General features: G+C 29.4%; 1 protein-coding gene across 1 annotated transcript; it reads right to left on the reverse strand.

Annotated features, from left to right (window-relative positions):
• Positions 1-469: 469 nt before the first annotated feature.
• On the reverse strand, positions 470-23539 carry LOC142327243 (uncharacterized). Its single transcript, XM_075370071.1, has 5 exons — positions 23307-23539; positions 22048-22199; positions 13380-13492; positions 9887-10025; positions 470-5421 (listed from the first exon to the last, which is right to left on the reverse strand). The coding sequence occupies exons 1-5, from the start codon at positions 23307-23309 to the stop codon at positions 4923-4925; spliced, it is 906 nt and encodes a 301-aa protein (XP_075226186.1). The 5' UTR covers positions 23310-23539; the 3' UTR covers positions 470-4922.
• Between the last annotated feature and the right edge of the window lie 236 nt (positions 23540-23775).

The following is a 23775-nucleotide window of genomic DNA, read 5'->3' on the forward strand; positions in this document are numbered from 1 at the left end:
AAAAAAATTTGGCTTAAATAAGTCTACATTTTTTTTCTATAATGATACCATTCATTAATAATGATATTAGCTAACAAAGACAACGTCTGCAGTATAACAGGATGATATACCTTAAAAACCATATAACTCCAATTATGTACTACATTCACAGTATTTAGTGCTAATTCCAATAAAAATTGCATTTAGCTAAAATTACATAAGGTATCTGCTCTTTGATCATAGTGAATATAGCTACAGTTTGTTGCACCATTAGAGCCAGATGTGTAGTAAAATTAAAAACAAATTACAGAATGGTAGCTGGAATGTATTATACAAGGAAACAAAAGCCTTAACATAAATATGATCCAGCTTGGTCAGATCAGTTATTTTAATCGGTTCACACCCTGCCATGTGAAAGGTCAAGCATTATTAATTTTTATTTTTTAATAGTAACAGCAGGAATATAATTTTAACAAAATAAATAAATCGATTAAAAGTCACCAAACAATTTACTAACAAAATATAATGTATATACATAATGCACAAATAGTAAAGCTTGCGTGTAATATACATAAAAATACACTTATAAAAATAAAAAATACATTTTAGACAATAATATAGAAATGATTAAAAAATAAAATTTATTTTAAAATAAAAATGAATAACATGAAAGCCCAAGGTTTAATATTACAAATACATCCATTAATTTAGTCAATCGTGCAATTATGAAAGTAAGATTTACGTTTTAACATAAGATTTTTTTTCTACAAGTTTCCCTCTAAAAATGAGCTCAGCTGACAGATATACTAGTTACGAAAACAGTCTGCCTTATTTATACTCAATCCAGGAATCAAGACTTGTTTATAATTATGCATATACTCCAAATAAGGTTTAAATTTAACTTTGTTAAAAAAGATATTAAATCAAAATTACAATGGTCTTGACAAAAAGTAATTAGAATTTTCATAATTCAATAAAAAAATAAAATAATTCTAATAAAGAAACAATATAAAATGATGAAAATATAAATCCAACCAAATCATAATGAGTTTAATCAGTTATTATTTTTATATGATGTAAGACTAAGGCTGACTTGACAAAACATGATTAATGATATCCAACTTTGTTCATTAACTGAGAAAAGAAGGCATATTTTAAATATTCCATGTTATTTTCAAATGAAATAGACTTTTATACAACAATGTACTTTCTTAACCATCCTTTTCATAGTAAAAGTAATAAAATAAAATCCAAATGCGATTACATAAAATATGTGATTTTTTTTTAATTTATGCATACTGGTTCACAACTGGTAGGTATATAGTCAGTAAACCAGTTATGAGGCTAGAAAAAAACTGATGTGAACTGCTAAAGCCTTCATACAAGTTGAATCTAAGACTTAGAGGTTAAAGAATACACCACAAAACCTTTATAATTTGTGAAGCAACTGCATTGTTACACTTATTTACAAGAATATGGCTATGAACTAAAAATGTATTTTATTATTTTCTTTTTCTATTTAATAAAATTTAATTTTTATACGTTAAAAATTTATTTATACGTTTTATTTTCAATTTAATTAGGAATGATCACATATTACTATTAAATTCACATCAGTTTAAAAACAAATGAAGAAAAACAGTTAAAAACACCAACACCTATCATATTAAATAAATAGATATTTTATTCCGATGTAAGAAATAATATAATATACTGTAGATTAGGTTGATGAATCTCTATATATTTAGATGACAATTCAAAAAATGCACATACAATGGTACAATGAAAAAAGTACTCAAGATATATTAGCTGGTGTTTGTTTCTAAATTTTAATAATTAATCATTATACAATATTAAAGTAGTGTATATTGACAATCGTTGCCACAGAATGACATAACCAAAATCTTAAGACATGATGTTTTTACAAATCTGTAATTTTAAATTACAAGTTTAAGTAACTGCCTTAACTTTTCTGTATCTCTACTAAGCAGTCATAATACAAAGCGACACATAAATACAGATTAAGTTTCAATACCCCTCATTTCATTATTTTGAAAATCCAATTTAACTAGCACATTTTCTAAACACCCCAAACCATTATACAATATTCTGTTGCCATGTATGAAAAATTTTAATAATTTGCTACGTTCAATAAATTAATATTTAGAATGACAGCCAAACATTTTATCAATTTAAAATTATGAATATCAGTTAAAGAAAAATATGTAGGTAAACATCATGTTCCCTATGGAGAATACAAACAAAAATACAACATCAAAGCTATTGTACAAAGTTTGTAGTTAACAAGCCAATAAATAAAAAATTCATACAGTAATGTACTGAATACATTATTAAAGTATACCTTTATTAACCAATGTACAATTTAAGAAGTCACAGGATTCTTAGGTATGAACAACAAATGGGAAATTTAGTAAATTTTTTTATGAAAATTAGTTAACATGTAAAATAAATTGAACATATAGCATGTGTATTCTAAATAACTCAAACTTGAAAAACTATGCAATAAATGCCATATTGATATTACCATATCAATGTAGGTTATTAGTAAAAATGACTATTCTAAAAAATATGGCTGTAAAAAACAAAAAAATATGGTATTTGTGGCTATAGGAAACATTTAACATATTAAGTAAAATTTAAAAGTTAATCATTCATACAATTAAAATGACAGTAAAATATTTTAAACAATTTTATTAAAATATATAATTACTTATCTTGATGTAAATATATTTAATGAAAAGAATAATAAAATATAAATTACATAAAACAATAACTATAAATACAGTGCAGCCCAGACAATGCATCACTATATACAAATTTTATATTTATGTAGTAATAGGAGACCACTCTGCCACCACTGGAAAACCACTACAGACAAACTCCATGTGATGCTTTGCTGTACCTTGGTCCTTTTTGATACCTTTTATCTGATGAAATGTTGGAATACAGCTTGTTTCAAGTGTGGTGATATAATAGACTTACCATGAATCAAAATGAAAGTCTCTTAAGTTTATTTTGATGACATCTGTCATTTTGTGAAATATCTGTCAAGAATCTGTCTTGCAAACTATGAAAACATCCACTATTGTGGAACACACTTCCATTGTTACTTTTTCTTTGCAGAAATTCTCCTGTTACTTTCTAATATAATAACATTGCCACTAAATCATTGACTACCATTACTGATATGCTGTTACATTCATCTCTCTTATGAAGTCATCTTGGTCAACTTCTGGCCACCATTAATTGACAATAATATAAGTTAATGTCAGAAACATTATAAAAACACATATAACTTACAAAAGCAATCGTACCATATACTTAAAAGAAAAAAAATGTGTTCCCTGTTAAACCAGAAGTACCTAATTTTATACAATAATTATTATTTACGATATTATTGAAAAAATTATAATTAGAACAGTCTACACTATCACAGTTCAGTAAACACCACATAATAATGTTAAAGAATAAAAGAAAAGATTAATTTATATAATAAATGCTGTAAATATTGTTACATTAAAAATTAACAAATGCTTCTTCTTTTACCATAAAATTACACAATTACAAAATCTGTGTTCAGGTTTATTACTTTTTACTAAAAATTCCTTGGATAATAATTTTTCTTAAGCGTTTTATAAAAAGTATAAAAATATAATGAAGCTATTATAGTTAAATTAAATATTCACTACCAGTTTCATTAAAATAATGAAAGATTGTGTTCATGAGAAACAGTTATAAATAAATCCGAATTTGCTTCAACCACAAGCAAGATAAGCTATATTGTACTACAAAACTACTCTAAACACTTCAAACAATTAATTATAAAATTAAATAGAAAAGCATAAAACATTTTAAAATATCAATGTACATAATTATTACACATGGCTATCTGGAAAGTAAAATATGTTATGTATTACTAAAGAAAACTTTAAACATCAGTAGTCATACGTCAAAAGATGTGCTTAAATTTCGGTAGAGGTTTTATTTGCTTTAAATACTGTAATTCTCTTATCTTCTCTTTTTCCCCTTCCTACACTTACTTCTATATAATTTAATTCATATAAAATTAACTAATTTATTTCCACTATCATTCAGCAACATCACATTTCTGGCTTTCCTATCATTAATGTTACATTTTAATGATAAATACAGTTAACCCATAAAAATCTAATATAAAATAGTTCTTCATAGTATATAACATAGACAGATAAAATCTAAAGCAGAATATCAGGGGAATGTATTCTCTGTATTCTCTTTAATATTAAAGGTATATTACTTTCCAGAAAGTAATATACCCTTATGTACATAAATAAAATTTAAAATAACGCGTAAGTATTATAAAAGTAATCCACCACATTAATACTAAAGGAAGCATCCTACTTTACAAAACTTTTATAATATTGTACTTTAAATTATTGTACTTTTTGTTTACGCAGTCATAATCGAAGACTTATTTTGCTTTGTTCGGTACCATACTGCCATTTGGCCTAGCCAAGTTGAGTACAGTTTATATCTACTTAATTAATGCATTTTAAATATCAAATATATGCAAATATGTTGCTGATATATGGAATGGAAACAAATTTTAATATAACACTGATCATTATTTATCTTTATATTATTTACCAGACATCCATTCACTTCTAAGGATGTTACTAACATGCAGCATGGATTTTGGAATAATCACACTACGAACAAATACAAATTACATCATGATCAGGATTTGGGGAAAATTTAACTTTGCCAAACTTATCACATTAAAAATCTATTCCCTGTAATCAGTGTGGTGGAAACTTATTTATTTTTCTTAGACCAGAAGTTTAATAGTTTTGATACACTTATTTCATTCTCATATTATTTATCAAATACATTCATTTTACGCTGTGCATTGTTATTCACTGGTTTCTGCTCCAATCATAAATCTAATTCCATTGAAAGTTTTGATTACGTCTCCGATAATTTTGATGTGGTGGTCCCATAACATATGGATTTCTATTAGGAGGTAACTGACCATTAAATGGAATATGATTATTCCTGTTAAAAAATGACCTCCAAACCATTGCTAATAAAAGATAAAAACCTCCAATTGTTTTCTCTAAAACTCCAACAAGTGCTAAGAGTAGTGGCATACATACATGAATAAAATATGATACTTCATGTGTAAAACGTATAGTAAATTCCCCTAACCACTTAATAGATGATATTAGAAATGTAAATATTACAGCAAGTAACATAATAATAAATGATGCTGAGGTTTTTATGTTATTAACAGTTAATAGGCCATATAAATCTTTTAACACGGCCTTTGTTTTTTCATTAAAATTGAAATTTTCTGAATCTGAAGTGATACCTTCATTATTATAATTGTTACTATTATTATTATTATTATTGCAGGACGATTTTGGATTTGAATCTGTGAGCCTGAAAATAAAAAAAAGGATACATAAACAAATACCAAATAAATCATATATATACATGTCAATTACTATATAACACTCACTGAAGAAAGTATTTTACTTTAAAGACAATACAGCAGTTATCATATATGAGGATATGCACCTTTTAATGACTACTCTCAGTATCAGATACAATAGTTAGCATGCACCTCTGTAGTTAAAATATTTGTAACTTTTTTAATATTTTATCTTAATTTATCCATACTGAAAGAGATATCTATGAAAACACTAAACACAAATAACAAAAAAAAAAAATTAGAATGATTAATTTCTTTCAAAAAACAATTATACTCTGGTGCTAATATTTGTTTGGCACTGTTAATCAATGATGAGTAGCATAAATATACAAACACGTGCAATTTCTTTATTGTAGTATCCAGTTCAATTTATTGGATTATCACATACTATTACTAAACCAACAGAGTATATATGTTTACTAACTGAGTATATATATATACATGCTACATTTTTTCTTTTACTGCTCTATTATAATGAAATCATATACAAATTGGTTTCCAGCATCAATTGGCGCTGTCAAGCTTAAACTAAAATCACTCATTACTTCAATTGTATCTGTTTAAAGACAAAATTGGTTGAGCTCTACAAATGCTTGCAAAAATTTCTGATCAGCAGAAATACAACATTATTATATTAATTATTTAAAATATCTCTCCTCTACAACTTAGATGGTCTGCTGTACTGAATGTAAATTACCGTAAACTGTGAACTAAAAGCAATCACTTCTGCCCAGTTTTCAGACATTTGCACTGGAAATACTACCTACTTTGCTTATCGGGTATCCCTTTGTTGTAGAGGTCAAACTTAACGAACTGATTAAAATAAAGAAAAATGTTTAAGTGGACAAACGTCCTATCTAGCTTTATTTTCCTCTGAAAAAAATTACAGTAAAATAAATAAGTTTGGGAAAACTTATCTATCCAAAATAAATAATTTTGAAGATTTTACCTTTGAAAATTCCAAAATGGCATCTATTAAAACCTTTTACTCATTAATAGTTCTAAATATATTAATTTTATCAAACTATGTTTTTATTAGATAAAATGTTAAACCTTTTATCTATACTATTATATAAAGAGGAAGAAGGATTTTGTTTGTTAGAATAAACAAATAAACTACTCAATCAATCGCAATTAAATTTTTACCAATGTTTCTTGACATAACTGAGGTTTTTAGATATATTTCATCTTCAAAAATCTTGAAAAAAAAAAAATATATATATATATATGAGGTGCGACAATAAAGTAATGAGACTGATGTGAAAAAAAATGTTGCTTACCGTTGAAGCTGTTTTAGTGTTGTCTCCTTCAAAGTAGTTCCCCTCTGATTGCACACACTTATTCCAGTGCTTCTGCCATTGATGGTAACATTTCTGGAACTCATCTTCTGTAATATCCTCCAAGACCCTCGTCACAGCTTTTTGGACATCTTGTATTGTTTGAAAATGGTGTCCCTTGACTGTCATTTTGACTCTTGGAAATAGAAAAAAGTCACACGGAGCGATATCTGGTGAATAAGGTGGCTGTAGTAATACTGAAATTTGTTTTGAGGTTAAAAATTGCTGTACTGACAGAGCAGTATGGGATGGCGCATTATCGTGATGCAGAATCCAATTATCAGCAATGTTGGCACGGACACGAAGAAATCGTTTACGAAGTCTTTCTAAAATTTCTTTGTAGAAATATTGGTTAAGTGTTTGTCCAGGAAGCACCCACTCTTTATGAACAATTCCCTTGGAATCGAAGAAGCGCACAAGCATGCATTTCACTTTTGACTTTGACATGCGAGCTTTTTTTGATCTGGGTGATCCCTTTGAGCACCATTGCAAACTTTGGTGTTTTGTCTCTGGATTGTATTGAAAAAACCAACCTTCATCACCAGTGATAACACGGCTCAACAAATCTGGATTGATTTCCGTTTGCTCTAACAGATCGGCTGCCACATTTTTCCGTGTTTCTCGCTGCTGTTGTTGTGTGAGATTTTTGGGAACCATTTTGCACAAATCTTTCTCATACCAAGATCTTCAGTTAATATTAGACGAACCGTTTCTCGATTGATGTTGAGTTCTTCTGCAATCATTTTCACGGATAATCTTCGATCAGATCGTACGATTTCACCCACCCTGGTCAAGTTGACATCTGTCCGTGAGGTTGATGGTTGTCCACTGCGGTCTTCATCTTCAACATTCATTCCGCCTTCACTAAAAATTTTTATGGCACCGAAAAACTTGAGCTCTTGACATAACCTCCTCTCCAAAAGCCTTCTGAAGCTTACCATAAGTTGTCGTCGCGTTTTCACCCAATTTAACGCAAAAAGAAATGGCATACCATTGCGCAATATTTTGCGGTTTCATTTCTGTGACGAGAGACACAAACACGTGTTCACTTATTACAGCACAACTCACGACTGAGCAGTTGCATCAATGTGCCGCTTGGACTAGAAGTAGCTTATAGACCAAGGTCAAAGATGGTGTGCCTACGCAAGCTGCAGGGTTGCCACATCTTGCAAAGAAAAATCAGTCTCATTACTTTATTGTCGCAACCTCATGTATGTATGTATATATATATATATATATATATATATAGTAGTGGAGATTTGCTAGTTGAAGCACAAACTTTACTGAATTGAATTAATGAACTGTAAACTGAGAGTCTCTATCACTGTGAGCTGAACTGAATGATTCGAATCAATTGAATGAATATTACAAAAATAATAGAATTACATTTACATTAAATAAAATAATATCCTTTTAATATCCTTTTACTTCATTATTATATGAGGTATATTCATATACTAAGGGCCTTTGGTCATTAAAAAAAATTAACTTGTAAGAAAAGATTTTTATTTACAGTTTTAGTTTACTATATATCTACTTCACTTTTCCACATAATCGCCATTCAGTTCAAAACACTTTTAGTAACACTGCACCAGTTTCTGGTGCAGTGGCCTGAGTTGGCTCTGGGATTCACCTGGGGTGACCTGAGCTCCAAGGGTCCAAGTTCTGGCTAGTTGTGAATAAAATGATGACACCTCATTTGTTCAAATCAGTTGAAAAACATTCAACATTATACAAATGCATCACAAAATACAAGCAGTCTAACAAACTTGTGCTTGTTTTCATTTCCTTCACTAACTGAATTAAAAATAACTTCTATTATTATTAGTAATAACAATAAGAGGCATAAAATTGTTAGCCTGCATATTGTTTTGCCTGATCCCCCAAATCAATCCTTTAAATTTGGTTCAACACCTCCAACATTCTGTTTCTATAAGAACAACCACATCCACAGTTTTTTTTTATGTTTATATGTAATTTTCTTTAACTTTACTTATTTAATGATCTAAATGATTCTTTTCCCAATTTTTTTTATTGAAATTTAAAGATTGTTTTATACACAAATTTATCCATTATTGTTTGTCAATAAACCTTAAATAGATAGTATGTTGCAATTTGCAGTATAATCTATATAGTACAATTTTATCTACAGTATCTATATAGTACAATTTTAGCTTAATGACTAAATCACATTCTGTACGAAATAGATATACACGAGGAAACCATGGATGAAATGTAAACTGATTTTATTTTATGAAATATTTCATTTATCAAACTCAGATAAAATATTAATAGAAAATTTATTGAACCATAATTTTATTGATGGGAAAGCAAAATAATTTATTCACTATCAAGCTTTAAAACACTATGTATTTTTTATCTGCACCTGTTACATCCATAGCAAATAATTGCTATGAGGCACCTTATTTTCAACTTAAGCAAACTGGTTTTTAATTCAATGGTTTTGTTTATTTAAATTTGTCCTCATCTAAATTTTTGTCTGATTACTACTGTAAGGGATTACGCATGAACAACCTGTTTTAGCAAAACAAAGATAACATATTTTAATCAGAAAATAGCAATCTATTAATATACTATAGAAATCTTAGCGATGACTTTTATTTCTTAACTTGAAATATTTATCAATCATCCCATCTTAATCAAAAATACAATTTTTGCATTTGTTACTCAGAATGCACATGACAAAAAAGAATATAAATATATATAATTTTTTTTTTTATATATTGAACAAAAAACTAAACTTGCTTTTTATAAAAATATTTGATTTATACCTTAAGGATGCATTAAAAAAGTCAAGTAATGAAAATTAAAGCAATTAGAATTGTATACCACTTGCACAAAACGTTTTTTAGATTTCAAACAGGATTCCATCCCTTACCTAGCAGGAACAAATTTTTGTGATTTATACACAGTGGATGAATTTTAATAAAAGATTTCATAAGACAAGCAACTTCATCATAATTAACAGACTTTAGATCCATAATTCTTCACAGCATAATTTTCATAAGGACTTTGTGATACTAAAATAAAAAATACATACATATATAATACGCACTTTATACTTTTTACAGATACATAAATTTCATTTTCTTCAAATTCAACGTTTTTGATATAAAACTCATGTTCACCTAATGGTTCATTCCATTTTTTTAACCAGAGACAAAACCCTTCTGGTGCACCAATAGTATTTGGACCTGCAATAATTAAATAATTTGTTGTTATATTCATGTGAAATAATACATTTGTAAATTATCAAAAAAATAATCTTATCTACAGGAGGTCACAGTTTTTGTTTAACATTTGATTAATTTAAGAGTGAAGCCTCTTGAGAGTTTTTAAAGAAAATTACTTTCTATTGTATTCAGATGTGGTCCTGATTATTACACAGACAATTAGAAACCATTTTTTCTCAACAAAATAAGGGAAAGAAAAACTTGAAGGAAGTAGGAAAAAGTAGAAAATCAATTCTTATCTCCCTCATATGATACGGGAAAAAATATATAGATGAAGGAAAAAGTATAATAATTAAAGAAAGAGATTAGGATACGTACGTATTAGGAAAGTAGGCACACAAGAGGTATAAGTTACACTGTTGAAAATAAGACTACAGAAGGCTACAATTTGGGATAAGTCAATAAGGTAATAATAGAAACACCAGTGAGTGTATTATTGAACCACGACATTTAGACCACTTAATGAGACAGAAGAAAGTTCCAAAGGAATGTAGTAAAAGTGTGATATGATTCTTACTTTAAAGTATTGTGTTAGTATTAAATTCAGAACTGCAAGGAACAGCTTTGACCTCCTATACTAAAAAAATTATTTTTAAGAATAATGAAGGAAATATAGGGTCAAAGTTGAAAATGAAAACATGAGAGAATCAATTTGGGACTTTCAAAATAAAAAGCAACTATGAATTTGATGTTTACAGTAAGGCAATTAAGAGAAGAGTTGAAAATTTAGATGTGCTTATTATTATCAAAGATATTAAAAAGGCATATAATAGTGTTCTTATTGAGTTACTGTAAATTCAAAGACAATTAGAACCATCGATTTTCAAGAATGAGAAGATTACAGTAAATGTAATTTCACCTTTGCTCCTCATTATAGTAACAGATGAAAAACAGAAGGATATGAAGTGTAATGCTAATAGAGGGAAAGTGCAAAACAGGTTGTTTACAAATAATGTTGTAATTTGGTAGGAAAGAATGGAGTTTACAAATAGTTATACATATGGAACCAGAACAAATACAAACTAGTGTGAAAAGAAGTAATGTAAATTTTGTCTGGAAAGGATAGAGGAGGAAGATGGAATGTAAATGGTAACAGGATGCAGAGAGTTTTTATTAAGATGTAAAAGGTATTGTGGAAAGAGGTGACTCCTTCAAAGTATAAGGAAACTGTATAAAATATACTTTGTTCTATTTTTTATGTACAAAGAAAAAACAAGGATTGCAATGGAAAGAGAGGAAAGAGCATCCAGGCTATGAAAATGAAGTTTCTGAGAAATCTGATGAGGAAAACAAAATGCGGTAAAAAAGGAACTTGATTATTAGGAGGCACGGGACATCAAATGATATATCCAAAGAAACAGCAGATAAGAATAAGGTGATAATATAAAAAAGAGGTGTGTAGTGGTGGAGAAGGTGATAGAAGAGGAATGGTTTAAGGAAAGGAATATCTTATTTTTTTTAACCCCTGGGACCACCCAAATATTGCTTCAGAGCATGATGAGATGAATGATTCTGTAGCATGTGTAAAAATTCCATGCCTAATCGAGATTCGAACCTGGGATGTCCAGATGAAAGGTCGAGACGCTACCACTCAGAAAGGAATACCTAAATGGATAATTCACCAGATGAAGATGACAATCACTTAACGCATCAAGGTGTTATTCACTACTTCACTTTCTGTTCATAAAAACAAGTGTATTTGCTTCGGCTGAACTGTATATCCATAAAAAATTTATACGACTAATCTCAGTAACATTAATAAGTCACTCATCACCATCACTTTTCATGATAAACGTATCTTTTTTTCACAGTTTATCCACATCACATCATAATTAATGTAGTTGTTTTTTACATTTGATTGAAGCAAAATCTTTTAAGAAAATAATAAATTTGACAAAATGAAAATATTTACTCTAAATAGCCAGGTTGAGATACTCACAACTTTAATAATAGCATTGAATAGAACTTTCAGAGAGATAGCACAACATTAAACATCCCACGCCAGCTGTCTGAGCTCGAATAATACCAATATACAATATCATAGACATTTGACATGTAACACATCAACAGTCCCTTGGTACAGTTCATTGACATGTTAACGAGTCATTAGTGTTCAACATGTTAAATGCAAAAATACTTAAAAGGAACTGTTAAGTAAAATATGTTATGTAAAAGATTTGTTAAGTTTAAATTTATTCTATTTGTCAATAATAAGCTACTGCAGTAGAATTAATTTGTTCTCTGTTGGTTCAAGTCTTGAATTTATTCAATGTTTTACTATATTAATTTATCACCCTATAAATAAAATCAATAAATAATTGAATAAAGTATATGTCTACAAACAAAGATGATTAAAAAATATTTACTAAAAAGGAAAGACAGACAAAAATATTCTCTTGATTAAATATGACAAAAAACTTAACTATGTTTTATTTAAAAAAACTTTTTAACATTTTAACCCGTAATCATATTTTGCTGTTCACAGCTTACTATAATCTATTCTAACATAGATGCTTCTTTGACAGGTCTCACTTGCAAAATAATGAATGCATCTACTTATTTAATTCAACACAAAAATACATTTTAAATGGATTATTACAATTTAATAAATACTATAATAGATGTCAAACAAGTTTCATAACCAATTTGAAATGTAATGAAGATTAAATCATGATTCCTACTAGATCCCTTAAACAATGTGTTATATATTAAATTACTAATCTACTGAAATTTAAAAAATACTTAATGAAATAAATGGCTAGCCTGTTTTCGTTACAATACATTTAAGTCATACAGTCGGTACACCCTATGTGCTTAACTGTTTATTTACTAACATTGCCATCTAAGTGTTTCTATTACATGATCGTTTATTTATCAAACAAAAAAAAAAATTGAAAATTATTCATTAAACAGTAAAAGCGATTTTTGCAATTCAAAATTATTTAGAGCAAGAAACAGATTTATTTAAGATTAATATTTCACGGTATTACGCAATTTCTTAAAAAATCATTTTTTTCTGAAAAAAAAACAAAACTATAATAATTTTTCTCATTGTTTTTAACGTTGCAATTTCAATCTTATTATATTTTTTTAAAAATGAACTAGTTCTTAAAATAATAATTGTTTTTTGAAAATTATTACCACAGGAAAAATTAATAATTAATTAGGTATAGATTCATCAGCAGTAATAATGAGAGTATTTACATAAGTAAATAAGGCAGCTAAGACCAAATACAATTCAATAAAATTATTAAACATAAATTAGCTGTGCATTTCCTGGTCGAATGAATTTTAATAAAATAATTATTTAATTACCTGTTATACCAATCCATTTTTTATCACCATAAAATTCCCTCAGTCTTTTCTTCACAGTATTTAAATCATTAGTTAATTCTACATAAATATCTTTACTTATGGTAACAATATCACTGAAATAAGAAAAAAATAATAAATTCTAATTAACTTCAATACGGAATTGTTCTTTATTTTATGTTATAATATAAAATCTGAAAAAATATTTACTTCTGCATATTTTTTTTTTTAAATAAAAGATAAAATCGCAGCACAGGTACTTTCATAACCCAAAACCCATCGTTACATTTATTGTCACCAAATGGCTTCGACGGCACGTGGCATTTAATAACCTTGTAGTAGCCCTGAAAAGGCTGTTGTCGATTGGTTTCAATGGCTCATTATAACTAATAACCTTATCATAACCCTAAAAAGGACCGTTTTTGTCATTGATTGGCTTCAATCGCTCATTGTAATTAATAACCTTATGGTAGCCCTGATAAGAGCTGTTGTCGTCAAATGGCTTCGACGGCTTGTAATTTATAACCTTGTGGTGGTTGACAATGATGATGAATTAAAAATTCACTCTCATGCATGCTCTTTTATTGGAGGCAGAGAGTGATGGGGCCGCTCGCTACTATGGTGGGAGAACTGCGTGGTGGAAGTGACGCTTGTACCAGCGCATACATATATTGTGCTCCAGCTAACTGAGCTGCTACTTGTCGCCCACCAATATTAAATTAGGCATACATGTGGTAACAATATAAATATAGGAATGCAAGCAAATTTAAGAAAGACTTTAGAAGTCTAATGCTAAATGCACAAAAGAACATATTTTCAAAAAAATATTAAAATCATCTATCAAGAGAATTTAAATCAACGCAAAATAGAAAGGTCACCTTCAAATAAATGAATTTTAAAAAATGAATAGTTATTTTGGCAATAAGAATTACGTATTTCTATATTAATGTAAGTCTGAAATTCAAAGTAAATATTTCTACTTATGAAAACTACCTGAGAAAATTTTATATTTTTTTACAATTCAAAAGTAATTATGCTGACAAATCTGCATGATATGTGAATCCATCGCATTGTTCACAAAATAGGTCCTGAAATGGTTTGATCTTCATTTCTTTTGTTAAACAATATTTAGTCAAGAGGATGGATTTAGTTTTCACAGTATTTATGGTTTAACATAAACATGAGAAATGTCTGATTTTTGTTACAAACATTTTTATTTCATTCTGCTGAAGTTCAATAGCTAAAGAAAACCTGTTTTTATTAAGATAGTAATTATTATTATATTTTATACTAAAATACTAAGATTTCTATGTTAAATGTTGAGTATCTTTCTTAGCTTCATTCTTTTATATATTTATATATGCTGAATAGCACAAGCTAAACGAGCCTTCAGTAAGAAATATAATTTGTTTACATCAAAAATTAATTTAAATGTCAGGAAAAGATTTTTGAAAGTGTATGTTTGGAGTGTCGCTTTATATGGAAGTGAAACTTGGACAATCGGAGTATCTGAGAAGAAAAGATTAGAAGCTTTTGAAATGTGGTGCTATAGGAGAATATTAAAAATCAGATGGGTGGATAAAGTGACAAATGAAGAGGTATTGCGGCAAATAGATGAAGAAAGAAGCATTTGGAAAAATATAGTTAAAAGAAGAGACAGACTTATAGGCCACATACTAAGGCATCCTGGAATAGTCGTTTTAATATTGGAAGGACAGGTAGAAGGGAAAAATTGTGTAGGCAGGCCATGTTTGGAATATGTAAAACAAATTGTTAGGGATGTAGGATGTAGAGGGTATACTGAAATGAAACGACTAGCACTAGATAGGATATCTTGAGAGCTGCATCAAACCAGTCCAATGACTGAAGACAAAAAAAAAAAAATATATATATATATATATATATATATGTTAACGCATTTCAGAATGACTCCATTATCAAACATAAGTAAACATGTCAACATATAATAAAAGAATGAAGCTAAGAAAGATAAACAGTATTCAACACGAAAGTAAGAGAATCCTGATCATAATTTTAAGACAGGTGTAAGACTGATTTTTTTTTACTAGGATATAAATCTAAGGTCATCACATTCATAAAATGTGGTAACAAGAGAATTCATTTCAGCCTGTTATAAATATGAGGTGTGGCTATAAAACAATTAGACCAATTTTTCATAATGGAAAAATTGACTGCTTCAGATTGCAGACTGCTCCATGCAGATTTTTCACTACTGTATGAGTAAGCCCTGAATGAGTAAGCTTCTTCACTTTTGCCTTCACTGAATCTATTGATTCAAAACAGGTTTCGTTTAATGCAGACTTTATCTTTGGATGCAAAAAATCACATGGGGATAGATTAGGAGGTACAGATGTTCTAGCATACATTATTCATACTGTGTCAAAAAGTTTTAATAGACGACATGCTTATATACTGGTCCTAGGTGAAGAATCATTTTTACACAATTCAAAACCTACTCTTCTCATTCATTAATTAAAGGTTTCCAAGGCCTCCTTAAAGTGCACATGACTAACAATTTGACCTTCAGGGACCCAGTTAATGTGAAAAATCCCTTCGATGTCAATAAAGAGTCATTTCTTTTAATATAAATTTGCTTCATTTATCTTGGTGATCTAGCTCTACAATGCATGAACAATAATCACTAAGCTTCTGAATTACACATAAAAAACCAGAATCACAAATAACTTTCCCCAGAATTAGTATAATTTTTAATGTTTTTGAGGATAACAGCACAAATGTTCATTCAACTCTCCTTTTGTTGGTAGTGATGATTCTCAGAACCTTCTTTGCACACACATTTTTATGTTCGTTTAAAATCTGTTGAAACTATTTGTTTATCAATGTTAGGCAGTTCAACAGTTGTTTGAATGCTCCAGACAATGATTTTATTTTTTAATAGTTCATAGATTTTTAAAATACAGCATATGTTACTGATGTGCAAGGATGATCAAGATATGGATCATCTTCAGTCATTTTTCCCTCTCCTATTTAAATAGTTTAATTGTATAGAAAACCTTATTATACAACAGAAAATCATCACCATAACTAACTTCAACAAATGGTACATTTCTATAGCGGATTTTTTATAATTTTACCACGAATTTCACAATTATATGTCACTTCATCCTAGCACTTAATATTATTTAAATGAAGCTAGATACTCAGCCTGATTCAAACAGGCTATCATACTGTTTGTTGCATGTGCTTGTTAGCTTGTTAATTAAACAGTATTGGAGGAGAGTACGAGTCAATGCTCTACCCTGCTTGCTGTTGTTGGCAAGGTGACAGGGAAACAGTAAAGAAACTAGTTCTAGTTTGTTTTTTTTTTTTTTTTAGTTAATAAGTGCATATTATAGTATGTTGTGTGCATCCATGCATGCATGCATGCACATCTGTACAAGGTCTATTCAAAAATTAATCGAACATTTTTAACTATACTAATTACACGCCAACAGAGATATTTAGTGATGTGCGGTTGGCAGCATTGTGCTCCACATAACTTCCTCTGTAATCACATGTTCTTGGATTGTTGATATCTTGTTTAGTTTTAGTGTTATTGTTATTAGAGTGCAATGTATTTAAGTGTTAATAGCGACTTTTGTAATGTGCGATTTTCAGGAGCAACAATAAAACATAAAATTTTGCAAGAAACTGGGGAAAACTTTCACAGAAAAGTTTCAAATTTTGAAACAAATTTACAAAGTTCATGCTCTGGGTCATATGCAATGTTATGAATGGTTTTCATGATTTAGATGTGGTCGTCAGTCGATTGAAGTTAACCCTCCCAGGAAGGCCTTAGACTTCCAACTGATGACACCCACATTCAGAAAATCAGCAATCTGGTGCATGCAAATCGCTGACTGGCTGTCAAAGAGCTTGCAGAAGAGGTTAGCATCTCAGTTGGATAATGCCATGATATTTTTACTGAAAAATTGAACATGAGTTGAGTTGCAGCTAAGTTTGTTCCTAAGAACAGCAGAAAGAACATCAAATAGACTTTTGTCAGTAAGACAGGGAAACAGTAAAGAAACTAGTTCTAGTTTGTTTTTTTTTTTTTTTTTAGTTAATAAGTGCATATTATAGTATGTTGTGTGCATCCATGCATGCATGCATGCACATCTGTACAAGGTCTATTCAAAAATTAATCGAACATTTTTAACTATACTAATTACACGCCAACAGAGATATTTAGTGATGTGCGGTTGGCAGCATTGTGCTCCGCATAACTTCCTCTGTAATCACATGTTCTTGGATTGTTGATATCTTGTTTAGTTTTAGTGTTATTGTTATTAGAGTGCAATGTATTTAAGTGTTAATAGCGACTTTTGTAATGTGCGATTTTCAGGAGCAACAATAAAACATAAAATTTTGCAAGAAACTGGGGAAAACTTTCACAGAAAAGTTTCAAATTTTGAAACAAATTTACAAAGTTCATGCTCTGGGTCATATGCAATGTTATGAATGGTTTTCATGATTTAGATGTGGTCGTCAGTCGATTGAAGTTAACCCTCCCAGGAAGGCCTTAGACTTCCAACTGATGACACCCACATTCAGAAAATCAGCAATCTGGTGCATGCAAATCGCTGACTGGCTGTCAAAGAGCTTGCAGAAGAGGTTAGCATCTCAGTTGGATAATGCCATGATATTTTTACTGAAAAATTGAACATGAGTTGAGTTGCAGCTAAGTTTGTTCCTAAGAACAGCAGAAAGAACATCAAATAGACTTTTGTCAGTAAGACAGGGAAACAGTAAAGAAACTAGTTCTAGTTTGTTTTTTTTTTTTTTTTAGTTAATAAGTGCATATTATAGTATGTTGTGTGCATCCATGCATGCATGCATGCACATCTGTACAAGGTCTATTCAAAAATTAATCGAACATTTTTAACTATACTAATTACACGCCAACAGAGATATTTAGTGATGTGCGGTTGGCAGCATTGTGCTCCGCATAACTTCCTCTGTAATCACATGTTCTTGGATTGTTGATATCTTGTTTAGTTTTAGTGTTATTGTTATTAGAGTGCAATGTATTTAAGTGTTAATAGCGACTTTTGTAATGTGCGATTTTCAGGAGCAACAATAAAACATAAAATTTTGCAAGAAACTGGGGAAAACTTTCACAGAAAAGTTTCAAATTTTGAAACAAATTTACAAAGTTCATGCTCTGGGTCATATGCAATGTTATGAATGGTTTTCATGATTTAGATGTGGTCGTCAGTCGATTGAAGTTAACCCTCCCAGGAAGGCCTTAGACTTCCAACTGATGACACCCACATTCAGAAAATCAGCAATCTGGTGCATGCAAATCGCTGACTGGCTGTCAAAGAGCTTGCAGAAGAGGTTAGCATCTCAGTTGGATAATGCCATGATATTTTTACTGAAAAATTGAACATGAGTTGAGTTGCAGCTAAGTTTGTTCCTAAGAACAGCAGAAAGAACATCAAATAGACTTTTGTCAGTAAGGGTTCTTGAACATGACAATGAAACCCTCATGCAAAGGATCATAATGGGAGAAGAAAGCTGGGTTTACGGCTACAACATCAAGACAAATGTTCAATCATCACAATGGACTGGCAAAGGATCTTCACGCCCCAAGAAAGCACGTAAGACTCGATCCAATGTCGAAGTGATGCTCTCTGTTTTTTTGATTTTAATGGAATTGTGCATTTTAAATTCTTGCCTCAAGGTGAAACAGTAAAAAGTGATACTATCAAGACATTTTATGATTACATAAAAAAAAAAACGCAAAAAGAGACCAGAGTTGTGGTGAGACAACTCATGGTTCATTCACCACAACAACGCACCTATACATTCATCAGTTTTGTGCCAAAAATCAGATGACTATCCTCCTTCAGCCTCCCTACTAACCAGATCTGGCTCCTTGCAATTTTTTGTTGTTCCGAAATTAAAATCAGTGATGAAAGGACATCATTTTGAGACTATTGATGGCATTAAAGCATGTCATGGACCTTTAAGGCCATTTCAAATGAAGCTACCCAGGACTACTTCGCTAAATGGAAACACCGCTGGGAAAAGTGTGTAAATAGGGGAGGGGAGTACTTTGAAAGGTACCAGGACCAATAATCTATAAAATTAATAAAGGTTAAAAAAATAAAGTTCGGTTATTTTCTTAACAAACCCTGTATGTGACTGCACAATGGTGGGTCCAGTCACATTAGCTCAACCTAATGTGGCTAATTAAAGATTAATACTGAACAAGTAAAGTTGTCAAACGTAGTGCCCATCATCAACAAATAACACTAGTAAGCAAAAGTTAGCTAGTAATAGCTAAGCAAACTTAGCTATTATTTAGCACTGTATAAATAAAATAAAAATGGACAGGAATACAAAATAATATTTTATTAGTGTTACGACGGTATGTAACACATATACTGAATGGAAAATTAAGGGTGTAGAATTAATTAATAAATGCCAAATACAAAAAATATCATTTTCAAAATATCTGTTTTATTTCTTTTAATACAGTTTAAATATTAACTTTTTATTAATTTGAATTTTGATAACCATACCAAATAATGTTATAAAAAATTGAAAATTTTAAAAAATCAACTGCAAAACACTAATTTACAGAGAAAGTTTAAAACTTTATTCATTGGTAAGCTAGCTTTTGTTCAATGTTAAGCTTCTTCAAAGACTGTTTCTGAAGAAATGAGTGTAATGGTACTATTGGTCAATTTGAATCACTGAAAGATTTTCACTGTTTATCAAAAAAAAAAAAAAAAATGCAAATGATTTAACTTGCTTGTTCATTTTGAACCTTGTTTATATTTATCAAAAGTGTCTAATTTACATTCATTACTGTTTTGTGTAGATTTTCATGCGTTTGTAAACAACTTGTTTCAATAAGGTAGTTGATGGAGTTGGAAGATCTTTATAAGTTCTTTGCCCTATGAAAAGCTCTATTTTTTTTTTTTTGTCTCGTTTGGATATTCAAACCTGATTACTTCGACTATAATAAATTTTACATCAAACAAAAAAACACAAAAGCATTCCAATCCACCACCAAATCCACTTTCATAAACCACCTTAATAAAATACACCAATGTGTATGAACAAGAACATCAGTTTCTTATAATATTTATGGAGCCATCACCACCATCCAAAAGAATTGCAAAAAAAAAGAACAGAACATATTCTGTCTTACAATTGATATTTTTACTATGCACAGCACTAGCTGTACAGTGGAAAAAAACTCTTTTCAATGTTTCTTACATATAAGAGTGATTTACATAGATTATAGCCATTTAAGAAAAATGGGAATAAATAGTAAAATAATACAGTAAAAGAAATAATGCATTAAAAAACACACTGCCTCCACAGAACTGAAGAAAAAATTTTGCAATCTTCAAATCCATACAAAGCTGTTAATCTTTATACTTCGTTTTCTTAAATAACAAATTGAACTTTGCAAGCAAACCCAATGACCGTCTTAACAATGGCAACATGTAAATATTGCCAGTACTGCAGTATTTAAAAGTTCTGTAAAAAACTGACTTCCATATTCACCCTAAGTATTGTTTATGTACATAGTTTAACATATATTTTGTTTTAACATAGAAAAAAATAGAAAAAGTTGTGTGAAAACAAACTACGAAAAGTAACTTTCTGATAACTCTTCTTCATCTGATTTTCCTAAAAAAAACCCTGAATGTAAAAATGAATCTAATCTAGACCTGCCATTTTTTTTTTATCAGACAGCATTAATGATATTGATCACATAAATATTACTACAATTAATTTTATTTCTTCTAGTACCACAACTAGAAATAACAACCCATAAAGTAACACACTGACTCTAGATGCTACAGTTTATTTATGTAAAGTTAATGTTCGTGAAAGAAAATCTAACAATAAATTCAATGTTTTGTGGACAAAAATTGGAAATTTCAGATGCAGAGATAACAATGTAAGAATAAGACAGTAATAACTTTCAGCAAAAATCATGAAAAGGATTTCATAGTAACATACCACATTGGTCTTCCAGAGCATTTTTAGAAGCTAATTTTGCATCATCTTCAGTGGAATTACCGATTTGCCTGTTGTTAATGGTGGTTAATATTTTTAATTTATGAAACTCCAGCATAATTATAATCTAACATTATACTTTGATTTCTAATACAGCATTTATCTTAACCTTATTCATAGAATTCGCAGCACTAACAACTTCATCACTGGTAACAACTCTACAGAAAAACTGAATCTGTGAAATTAGCAACAAAAAAGTACTCTGTAAGATCAATCTCCAAATAATTTGAATGTGAATCATTTAAAATGTTAAATAATAGTAAAATAAATGTAATAATAGTAAAATTTTATATTGCAAAAACAATAAAGTTTGAACTTCTAAAAAATTAATTATCTTATCCTGAGAAAAATCCCGAGCTAAGATGATTCTTAAATACATTTTGCTAAAAGTTAATTAATTTTTATTAAAATGATATGTCATACTTCTAATACACAGAAACTTATCCTTAACTTTAGAATTATAGAAAAACTCAAAGATGTGCTTAATTTTGTTTTTCAGATTACCAAAAAATGACTGTCAGGTTAATACAAACATAATTTTAATTTGTAACCATCAAATAAGGTACATGCATTTTAAATTATACAAGAAAATTGTTTTTCCTACCGATATTCTTTAATCATTTCAACCCATCTTCTCTCCAAATAAATTCCTTTAAATTTTCTGCATGTTAGAAACTGTTGAGCCAGAATTTTAACATTAGATTCTTCCATATTAGTATCATCAGCTTTGCGTGATTTAAATCCTGCCAGTCTGGTCTGAAATATAATTATTTCTGTTACACAATACAGAACTTCTAGAACATCTGTATAAAAGATATTAATAACACCATTACGCAGTAATTAATATAAATAGGAGAGGAGACTAAACTTAAAAAACCCAGTGAGATCAATTATTTACTTTTAACCAAACCATAACCTAATTAGTATCAATCACCTCTACCAACTGAGTAATAGTGGATGATTACAACCAAATACATATTTTTAACTTCCATACAAAATCACAAAAATCAACAATTACACTCTGCAAATCCACAGACAACTGTCACAAATTTTTATGCTAATATTTGATATAGGTGAAATCATTAGTTTTAAATTAATCATATCAATTTATAATTTCCTGAAAGTATTATTTGTTTAACAAATTTGCCAATAGGTATAATTCCTCATTCTTTACAAGCAGACTGCTGTTTAATTAAATTTCCCAAATTTTCAATGCTGCTTACGAGTAGGATATCACAAAGTTAGCACTTGCATTCTAAGCAAGGTTGATATTTCAAAAATTGCAATACAACTACCTGATGTTGTCACCATTCTGTTATTTGCTCTAATCAGAATTACATCAAAGCCTGGGAATCTAGATGCGACCAATTGCACTCATACTTTGAAAGCAGCTGCCAATAAACTGCAAAAAAATTGCGATAAGCAATTTTTTGCTGCAATAAGCAAAATTGCAAAAGATTTACATTTCTACAATAGCAGATAAATCATTCACGATTTGTAGTACGTTCAGAATGATATAGGTATGATCACTCACAACCATCCCACCAACTTGAGCAGACAGCATCGCTTTTTTTGTTTGGCCTTCTACAGGCCAAAAAAAATTCAAAAAGGTTACCTGATGGCAATTCTTGGTTAGAATTTTTTGGGTTAACAAATTAAAACGTTCTATAATTAACCAACTCAGCTACAGTTTTTTTTTTTTTTTTATTCAAATATTTTTATTAAGGTGTAATAGGAAACAAAATTTATAAAATATTTAAATACTGAAAGAATTCAAACAAACATGTAATATTTTTCATAATTAAAACATCAAAACTTATTAACCAAGAGGCGAATAAAGTGATACACAGTAATCTTTTTTACCATCTTTTGTGTAATAATTGTAGATGTGGTTATACAGAAGTAGCAAAGAACATACGGAGAAATTAAATAAATGATAACGTACGAAGTTCAGATTTCAATAAAACTGAACGAATTTAATGTTAAAAATCTTGCTGACGTTTCTGTGCACAATAACAGACACCAAATACGCGAACACATTCAAAACAAATCCCTTAACATCAAAACTTCTTATCATCAGACATATACCACACCAGTATTGCCAATGTAACACAGGTAATAAAAAAGTTTTTTTTGCGAAATACTCCGTAACCTTATCATTTTAACTGCTGTAAATGTAATAAAATTACAGTTCTATTACTTTAAATTTCTACATTTACTTTTTTCTTACTTAAAAATGAATTTAAAAAAGCAGTTCATAAAATATGGTGTTCATTTTCTAGTGTAGAAAATACTACGAAAGCTACCTACGAAATATTTGTGTTGTTAAATA

Source organism: Lycorma delicatula, chromosome 7 (genome assembly GCF_047948215.1).
Source record: "Lycorma delicatula isolate Av1 chromosome 7, ASM4794821v1, whole genome shotgun sequence".
NCBI classification, from domain to species: domain Eukaryota; kingdom Metazoa; phylum Arthropoda; class Insecta; order Hemiptera; family Fulgoridae; genus Lycorma; species Lycorma delicatula.

Bases quoted from the DNA above. Each gene is read 5' to 3' on its own strand.
- LOC142327243 (XM_075370071.1), bottom strand. The intron at 13,493-22,047 runs GTAGGAAAAACA...TTCTTATTTCAG, and splicing joins GAAATGATTAAAGAATATCG to TGATATTGTTACCATAAGTA. The intron at 5,422-9,886 runs GTGCGTATTATA...TTTTATTTTCAG, and splicing joins GTATCTGTAAAAAGTATAAA to GCTCACAGATTCAAATCCAA.